The 10,000-nt window shown below is 50.1% G+C and overlaps 1 protein-coding gene across 1 annotated transcript; it reads left to right on the top strand.

The window, feature by feature from the left end:
* Positions 1 to 1,959: 1,959 nt before the first annotated feature.
* Positions 1,960 to 8,019, top strand: crabp2a (cellular retinoic acid binding protein 2, a; the record flags this gene model as incomplete). Its single annotated transcript, XM_084444037.1, has 4 exons — positions 1,960 to 2,041; positions 6,193 to 6,371; positions 7,288 to 7,404; positions 7,969 to 8,019. 4 exons carry the CDS (start codon positions 1,960 to 1,962, stop codon positions 8,017 to 8,019), a joined length of 429 nt encoding a protein of 142 aa, XP_084300163.1.
* Positions 8,020 to 10,000: the final 1,981 nt, after the last annotated feature.

The following is a 10,000-nucleotide window of genomic DNA, read 5'->3' as shown; positions in this document are numbered from 1 at the left end:
GTTGGACCATGAGGAACTTGTGAGGACATGCTGCTATTGCTGCTATTGTGCCGCACAGTGTGTGTGTGTGTGTGTGTGTGTGTGTGTATGTGTATGGGTGTGGGTGTGCGTGTGTGTATGTGTGGGGGTGTAGGTGTGCGCATGTGCGTGCGTGGGTGTGTGGATGCGTGTGTGTGTGAAACACAATCAGCCAGCTTTGTTCACATCAAATGGGGCCACATGCTATTCCATGCTTAAGGTTGTTCCATGGATGCACGACTGCTGTGTAGAAAGTAGGCTGTATTACGTTACAATATAATAGCTGTTATTCACCGTAATTATAGCATACACGGTGTCCCTGTCATTAACTATATGAACTATGATAGTATGAATAAGTGCCGTGTTCTGTCCCTTCGTTGCGGCATTGACTGCGTACGTGTGTGGTAGCCTACCGCCGGGCGCCTCTCAAGTTCCCCCCGCCTCCCCTCAGTCGCCCCGGTTACCTCGCGCTAATCCGCCGTGCAGTGTAGCGGATAGGATCATCCATCAAGAGTCAATAGTTAACGTCGGCTTTGTACTGCGGTCGTCCATCATGTGCGGATGTGTGTGTGTGTGTGTGTGTGTGTGTGTGTGTGTGTGTGTGCGTGCGCGCGTGTGTTCGTGTGTTTATTAGGACCCTACCTCCGACCCCCAGGCCCCAGCCCTGGTTAATTCTCCGTGCTAAATGTCCCACCCCACACCCCCAGCCTCTCCTCTTTCTTCCGTCCGAACAGCGGGGGACTAGACCCAAGGCACTGATTGGTACCGCCCTCTATACTTCTCTCAGCATTTCCTTTTATTCACGCTCTGTCTGCCTCTACCCCCCCCCCCCCCCCGCCTCTCTCTTTCATGAGTTCAGGATGAAATCTCCCGCGGACCTTTGACGCGGGTCCGTTAAACGGGTAGCCAACCGATTGAGGCCAGAGGCTGTATCCCATTACCGCCGCCTTTATTTTTATGACGCGCCACCGTGTCGCGGGGATGGCGCGGTGAGGAGGGATGGGGGTGAACTTGGGAGAAATATTTGAGACATTGTACCCAAGGAGGTTATATGAAAGGCTTAGATTTCATCCCGTATTCTCTTTCTTTTTCCTTCTCTTTCTCGCTACATTTGAGTGGGTATTTCGGCATTCTCTCAGCTACCTTGCCAAGATAACATGTTGGATAACTGTTCTGGCACCCAAGCTGTTTTTTCTGATGAAGCCTAACCACGAGCCAAAAACACTGCTGAAACCACAAAACGATTAATGAAATAATATACAGGTACTGCACTGGCTGGCCTATCAATCGTTGTTTTATTCTGAGAGCGTGCGTCTCTAGGGCGCGGCCACCTCCCTGCAACACACTCACACAAGGTGCGCTGCCGAACGCTCGCTGGGCGGTAGGAGAGCGCACATGTGCTCTCGTGGGCGCGGTTGCGATATGGCACGCATGGGGGTATTGGCACTGACCCTGTGCGCCTGCTCCTATTGGCTCCGACTTAATACATGCGCGCCTCAAATGCGAAAGGGGGCGTGTCTTGCAATGGTCAAACTTGGCTTCTTTTCTATCCCATTCATAGTGCAGCCGCTCATAACGTGTACTGACACATAGGCGATAAGGATCAGAGAGAGAGGGAGCGAGAGAGAGAGAGTGTGTGAAAGAGAGAGAGAGAGAGAGAGAGGAGCGAGAGAGCGAGAGAGGGCTGGGTTAGAGCACTGACACTCACCTCAGTCAAACGGATTAGACAGACGGTCACACATACCGGTAAGGGGGCAAAAGTAACGGGACAGAGAGAAGCAACCACCCAACACAGACCATTAAACCGGTTCAGCGTGACCACGACTGACACACAGGGGGCAGAGACAGCAGGCATAGTGTCAGAGATTCAAACGAGGCTAATTTCGGCGTGTGAAAGCAACAGTTTTGAACATTACACCGGCCTGTCCAGACACCATCAACATGGAGCGCAAAATCCCTGACTTCGCTGGCACCTGGAAGATGAAGAGTTCAGAGAACTTTGAGGAGCTTCTGAAGACTCTAGGTAAGTGATGGTGGTGATGATTATGATGATGAAGATGATGATGATGATGATTATGATGATGATGATGATGATGATGATGGTGATGATGATGATGATGATGATGATGATGATGACGCTTTTGGCCATTCCATAGGCTATAGATCTCGATTGCATTTTCCAAAACTAGAAATTACAGCCTGCTTGGTTAGCCTTCTCAAATCCCCCCCCCCCCCCACACACACACTCCGTCTGGCCAAGCACTGAGGGTGCACGATACGTGCGTCGCACGAGTGGGGGGCCTTTGTCATTCTGCCGAATCCCAAACTACGTGCGTGCCCCTCAGCTTGCATCAACCCACCCTCTGCTGCCCTCTCTCCCGCCTCCCCCACCCCCGCCCACCACCCGGCCCGACACAATAGAGACAAACGGCGACACATCTGTCCGTGTCACCGCTCGGAGAAAAATAACAGTGCAGCGTGCGAGTGCGCGTGGGATCGGAGGACACAGAAGAGAGAGAGAGCGACAGACCGTTGTGATGGCTGTTTGCAATATCATCAGAAGTGACAGACAAGACAGAAAGCTGTATCTGAGTTTTACTCCACCTCACACCTTACAACACCTTCTACAGGACCACGCCTGCACATTTCAGCCTTATTTAATAATGAGGCATGTGTGCGTGAGAGAGAGAGAGAGAGAGAGAGAGAGAGAGAGAGAGAGAGAGAGATTGTCTATCATTGGGTGACACTTCTACTTTCATTTGTTATTAACCTAAGTCGATGAAACTTGGAATGCAAGTATATCAACACAAGCACATATGGCTGAGAGAAAAAGATGCGAGCTGCTAGGTCAGTGCGCAGAAATGCCGCCTCATTTGTGTGTGTGTGTGTGTGCGCGCGCGTGTGTGTTATCGGCCGTGCGCGCGTGGTTTATGAAATAGTTCTAAATGCCACCATTGTTCCTGCCAGAATAACCGGAGTCCTTGGCTCATCTCGGGCTGGTGAAAAAAAAAATTGCGTTCCATTTTCCTGGTTTGACTGACGCGCCAATTAGCATAAATCTGCTCTCCATCGTTATCCCTCATTACCCACGCGAGATGTGTGTGTGTGGGGAAGGGGGGGGGGCGTGCTGAGAGAGAAAGAACTGTGGAGACAGAGGATGGAAAGGGAGAGGCAAAACAAAAGAAGAAAGAAAAATGAACAGAGGGGACAAGGGGGACATGACAAGATGGAGGAGAGAGAGGGGAGCATTAAAAGAGAGGTTGGGCTGGGGGGGGGGACTTAGGGGGGCATATGGTCATGTATGTGTGTGTGTGTGTGTGTGAGAGAGAGAGAGAGAGGGAGAGAAGGAGAAAGGGAACTGTATGTGAGGAATGCAAGTCAGACTAGACTCAGAGACTGCCGCCTGAGCCTACTTCACCAGGGCTTACCTGACAGGTACACATCCACACACACACACACACACACACACACACACACACACACACACACACACACACACACACACACACATTCTCTAATGTGTCTTATATTGGCGTGACTGACAGAGAGGAATGGCTCATGATCCTTTGGGTTTCATTAGGGGGCAAAGCGCAGCTGGACCAAACTTGTCACCACCCCCCCCCCATCCCTCCTTCCTCTTCTCCTCCTCTACTCCCCTCCTCACTCATCCCCTCCTCCCCCTCTCCCTTGTCTCCCCCATCCCAAATGCTTCCTCTGCCCTCTGACCTCTGACCTCCAACCCGTCTGTGTGTGTGTGTGTGGTGGTGGTGGCTCCAGTGTATGTACGAGTGTGTGTGTGTGTGTGTGCGTGTGTGTGTGTGTGGTCATTTGGTAAAGGATTTTCCACATGAGTGTACGGGTCTCAACATTGGAGGGTTGCACACACACTTCTGCTAACTTCATTAGTGGGTACCAATAATGGGCCTATCACTTTGAGCCCGGTGATTGGTCCACAAAAGCCTATTGGCGACCTCATGCTAGCTACCGGCTCAGACTTGGCCTTTAAGACTGTGCCATGGTTTTAAACTTGGTGGGTCAACAAAAATACATGGGTTTGTCTGTGAGTGTCCATATGTGCTATTTTATGTTCATTTTAATTATATACTATTTTATGCGGCGATACACATCAAAGTGGATGTACCTTCAAGTGAGTGACGATGCATTTCACCTCCCTCTATGTTTTCACTGTGTGTGTCTGCTGTAGGGTGTGTGTGTATCATGCTGTCTGCTGTATGTGACTCTGCATTTCTCTCTGAGTATATATTTACCCTTGGTGACAGGTGGGAATGTGTGTGAGGTGAGAAGTGTGAAATCCAACTCGTCGTGCAGACACACGCACACACAGACACACACACACACAGACAGACAGACACACACACACTTACGCGCAGCCATACACACACACTTCCCCCTCACACATAATACTGTACTCAGAGCCCCTCACACATAGGCCACCCCCCTCCTCTCTCTCTCTCTCTCTCTCTCTCTCTCTCTCTCTTTCTGACACCCTCTTTCTTCCCTTCCTTCTCTCCGGTTTGCTTCCTTTCTGTATTCATATTCTTCTATTATTCTATTCTTTTTTTGGTCCTTTTTCAGTCTTTATTAAGTTTCCTCACATCTCTTTCTACCACCATTTTTCCTCCACGTCCTCCGAGCCTCATCCCCCTCTCCGTCTCTCTGTTCTCCCACACCTCCTACTCTCCGTCTGTCCATCAGTCTGTCTATCCTCCCTCCCTCTCCTCCTCTCCACCCCCCCCCTCTCCTCTCTGTTTCCTGACAGGAAGGTGTAACGGATTACTCTGTCCCCCGGGGGCCTCCAATAACTTCCCCCCCTGCCCCGTCTCTCTCTCTCTCTCTTTCTCTCTCTCTCTCTCTCCCTCTCTCTCTCTCTCTCTCCCTCTCTCTCTTACATGCGCACGCACACAGACACATAGACACACACACATACACATGCAAACGCACATAGACACACACGCAGGGTTAGAATGGTGTCCCTGTGTGTGTGTGTGTGTGTGTGTGTGTGTTGGCCTATTTCTCTCTCTGTGAGTCACTCACACACAGCATTGTGATGAGACAGAATTCAAGTCAGGATGTGAGTCTGAGTGTGAGTGTGTTGTGTGCGTGTGAGTGTATGAGTGTGTGTGTGTGTGTGTGTGTCTGTATGTGTCATCCAGTGGTGTCTGGTCAGGTTTTAGGAACCAGGTCAGGTGCTCTTAATTCTCTGCAATAGAATGTGTGCGTGAGCATGCGTGCTTGTGTGTGTCTGTGTGTCCGTGTGCATGCATGTGTGTGTGTGTGTGGTTGGCCGTGAGTGCGTATGTGTGTGTGTTTGGTAGCGTCTGGAGGAGTGCAGATGTGCTGGACATGCTTTGTCATATGACCTCATTGTTTCCCCCTAGCATGATGATGTCACCGGGGGTGAGCCAGAGCGTCTCGCAGCTCCGGCCCTCAGTGATCGACCCTCACTGTGCATGAGCTCACTGTGCACGGTTTCACTACCGTGTGCTCACACACCGAGATCAGCATATCTCTGACACACACACACACACACACACGCATATGCATATGCACACATGCAAACACACACACACACACACACACCAAGATCATGATATTTCTGACACACACGCATATGCACACATGCACACACACACACACCAAGATCAGGATATCTCTGACACACATGCGTATGCACACACGCGCACACACACACACACACCAAGATCAGGATATCTCTGACATACACGCACACATGCATATGCACACACAAACACACACACACACACACACACACACACACACACACACACCAAATCAGCATACACACATCTGTGGTTAAGATGACTACAGATAAACTAGTTTGTCCTTCCCCTCAGGGCTATATTACACAATCATAACCAGCAGCAGAAAACCACTGAATTATATGGAGTTGTTTGATATAAGCCACAATATTTGTGTTTCTCTTAGATATAAGTTTATGAGTTGTTTGGGTTTATGTGAGTCGATGAACATTGTGAGTGAGTCGATTAACATTTTTAAACTGAACTGCCTAATGTTTGCGCAGGAGCAAGTATTTGCACTGTTGTGTGAGTGTAAAGTCAAATGTGTGCGTTTTGTACAAAGCCTAGTGGTTCATCTGCTGTATATGTGCGTGTGTGTGTGTGCGTGTTTCAGGCGTGAACATGATGTTGCGTAAGATCGCGGTGGCAGCGGCGTCCAAGCCGTCGGTGGAGATCACCCAGGATGGGGAGACGCTGTCCATCAAGACCTCCACCTCCGTCAGGACGACCCACGTCACCTTCACCGTAGGGGAATCCTTCAACGAGGCCACGGTGGACGGACGTCCGTGCACGGTACACACACACACACACACACACACACACACACACACACACACAAACACAGAGGACTGGGAGTGTAGCGTGTTGATGGGAACATGGGACTATGGTGATGTTACAGCACCAACGCCTCTCTGAGATCCACAGATTCTATTTCATTTGGCATTTCCCATGTTTTGACTGATATCACTCGAGGCCCCTCCATCCGTCTCGTAGGAGAGATTTAACTCCCCCGCCAACCACGCCGCTGCTTACTGCTCCTCCTAATACCCTTCTCAATGTTCACCCTCCCTCCCTCCCTTCCTCCCTCCCATCCTCTCTCCTTCACTCTCTCCCTTCCTCCCTCTCTCCTCTCCTTCCCTTCTTTTCCTTATCCGTCCTTGACCTGCAGCCCTCCCCATTGGAAGCCCCCAACGCCCCCCCCTCCACGCCACCCTCCTCCCCCCACGCCACCCTCCTCCCCCCACGCCAGCCTCCTCCCCCCACGCCACCCTCCTCCCCCCACGCCAGCCTCCTCCCCCCACAGCACCGTCCTCCCCCCACAGCACCCTCCTCCCCCACGCCACCCTCCTCCCCCCACGCCACCCTCCTCCCCCCACGCCACCCTCTCTCACTCTCTCCCACAGATGGCCTCTGTTTGGCCGTCTCCAAAGCAAACACGCAAACACTCGGGACTTCTCTCTGCTAACAATGAGCACATCACACATTAACACCTCCCAGTTATCCTCCTCCTCCTCTCTCTCTCTTTCTCTCTAGTGGCCACGGAATAGCACACTCAGGTCACATCCCTCATTATCTCCAACTCTGGTTCCAACCATCCATCCATCCATCCCTCCATCTAGCTATCCATCATGTGTTTATGAAATACCAGAAATTCCTTCCACTTCACTACTGCCAACACTCTCTCTCTCTCTCTCTTTCTTTCTTGCAGAGTCTTCCTTGTTGGGAGACAGACAGCAAAATCAGCTGTGAGCAGACTCTGCAGAAAGGGGAGGGGCCTAAGACGGCCTGGACCCGCGAGCTCACCAATGACGGCGAGCTGATCCTGGTAAAGTTCCCCTATTATAACTGGATCCCTGATCTGTCAATCACCCAGTTCGTTATAACTACCTGCTGCTCATTCATAAAGTCTAGGCACAGGCTCCATTTGTGTTTTTCTTTTTGGGTCTCCCAATTTCCGTATCATGACAAATTAGATTAGCTAGATTAGATGTGTTCAGTCCTTACCTGCCCGTAACACCTCCTCCTTCTTCACGTCACAGTCTCCCAGTGAACAGAAACATTGGAGGAGGAATCTATCGAGAGAGGCTTAGCTGGAAATCTCATCCCATAGCATCTCATGTAGCCAGTCCTTCTAGATCAGGGAGGGAATGGAGTCGAGAGGGAAGTTCATGATTGACCTGTCTGCCGTAGCCATGTGTGCGAGTGCAGGCTATCAAATAAACATCCATAAAATGTCTGACGGAACACAACCGGTCCAACCAGATATCACACACCCCCATTCCGTCCAATCATATTTCTACCTGTTCGTCTCATGATTTTTTTTGTGTTCACTTGACCGTCTTGTAGATTATCTGTGTCGAAAATATCTCTGCACCCCTCTCCCTCTCAGACCATGAGCGCGGACGACGTGGTGTGCACCCGAGTCTACGTTCGAGAGTGAAAGAGGGGGACGTCTCTCTCCATCCTTCCATCCCTCGCTCCTTCAACCCCCCTCGCCACTCACTCCACAGAGCCCCCTGCCGGGGTGGGCAAGGAGACAGCAGCACATAACGTCTAATTCTTCTCTCTCTGTCGGATACCATACTATGCCATCATCCAGTCTTCTTCACAGTATAGTTTTGTAAAGTCATCTGAAATTCTAGACTGTAACGTTAGTCACTTATCAGTCTGTCTGTCTGTCTGTCTGTCTGTCTGTCTGTCTGTCTGTCTGTCTGTCTGTCTGTCTGTCTGTCTGTCTGTCTGTCTGTCCGTCCGTCTTCTCAACTCCCCCAGTCACTTAGTGTGGTTGTAAACCTCAAAGTGTGTGTTCTTCGGTGAGTCGTTGTTTATGAGTGTCTTAGTGATGACCCATGCTTCTTGTAGGAGTGTATGCGTGTTAATGGAGTTGCCATGTGTGTGTTGTGTGTGTGTATGTGTGTGTGTGTGTGCGCGCGCTATATTTGTAGTTGTGTAAGCCTATCTGTGATGAGCTCTCCCAGTTTCAGGTCAGTTATTGTGCCTCAATTTCCTCTCCTTCGTTCATATCCCCTTTTTCTATCTCTCTCTGAAGTTTTATATTTATTATTACACTAGAGCCTGATATCATACTGTGGGTTTTACTTTGTGTCTCTTTTTTTTTTTATATATAAAATGTGATCATAGGGAATGACGTTTTCTATGGGATGACAATAAAGCACGTTATTGACTCCACTGATTGTGTCTTCTCTCTCTCTCTCTTTCTCTCTCTCTCTCTGTCTCTCTCTCTTTTTCTCTCTCTCTCTCTATCTCTCTAGCTTTATCGTTTCTGGAACAGACACACACACACACACACACACATTGCTACACAACTTATTTTAGACTTTCTCTCAGCTGTCTGCAACTAGAATAACTTGTCTGTCCCCTCCTCCTCCCCCCTGTGTCTCTCGCCCTCGCGCTTTTTCCGTCTTCCCATGACGCCCTTCTCTCTCGCTCTGTCAGTCACCGCTCTGGCTGGTCGCTCGCTCGCTCTTCCTCTCGTTCCTCACCGCACTGGCGTTGTGTTGCTCTCTAAACTTGCTCTCTCGCCCGCCGCAGTAACCACGATGCTGTCTCACTCCTCTTCACCTCGCTGTGTTCCTGTGGTTTTGCATAGAGAGGAAGCTATCCGTATTTCCCTAAGGGAATATGAAAAATAATGTCCTGATTATATATTTCCAAATGTTGGCATCAATCAAACACAAATTCTTCTCCGGAACATTTAGGTCAAAGTTCTCTAGACGTTTCTGTGACTTTAACACTAGTTGTTCCTCTAGCGCAACCAACACACCTGTTGTTATAACAGGATGACTTGATGGTGAATAATATAATGCTGAACTTGATGGACGCTGGACGGCAGGTTTGCTCGGGTGGCTGGACCGTGAACTGACCGACCGGCGAATAAGCAGAGAGGAAGGGTCAGTAGGCGGGTTCCACTGGCAGGAAATGCCAATGGGATTATAGGGTACATTTGATTGACAGCAGATGTGCTTAACAAGGAGTGAGCTCGTTAAGGGACCTGGAAATGTAGAGAGAACTGGAGAAAAAAACAGGAGCTGTGGTTCAAAGAAACGCACACACACACACACACACACACACAGACGGAGAAAGAGTGATAGTGAGGGCAGAGAGGTGTAGGCTACACTTTGAGAGGAATTCAGAAATGTTCAAACTGGCCCTTCTCTATGTGTCCCTCCCTGCAGCTGTGTGTAGTTACAGTGTGACCCCAATAAAGCCCCTCCTCTGCCTCCTCTTGCCCCAATAAAAGGGGTAAATAACTGCCCCTCCCTCCCTGTTTATTACCCCCTGGGGCAGTAAAAGGCAGCTGTCTGGCCCCCTCCAAAAACGCACAGCCTGCATCGGACCCCCGTAAAATGCACACACACACACGCACACGCACACACACGTTCACATACCGAGCCAAACAC

Source organism: Borostomias antarcticus (assembly GCF_949987555.1).
Source record: "Borostomias antarcticus genome assembly, chromosome: 10".
NCBI classification, from domain to species: Eukaryota; Metazoa; Chordata; class Actinopteri; order Stomiiformes; family Stomiidae; genus Borostomias; species Borostomias antarcticus.
This window is presented reverse-complemented; position numbering and strand designations above follow the sequence as displayed.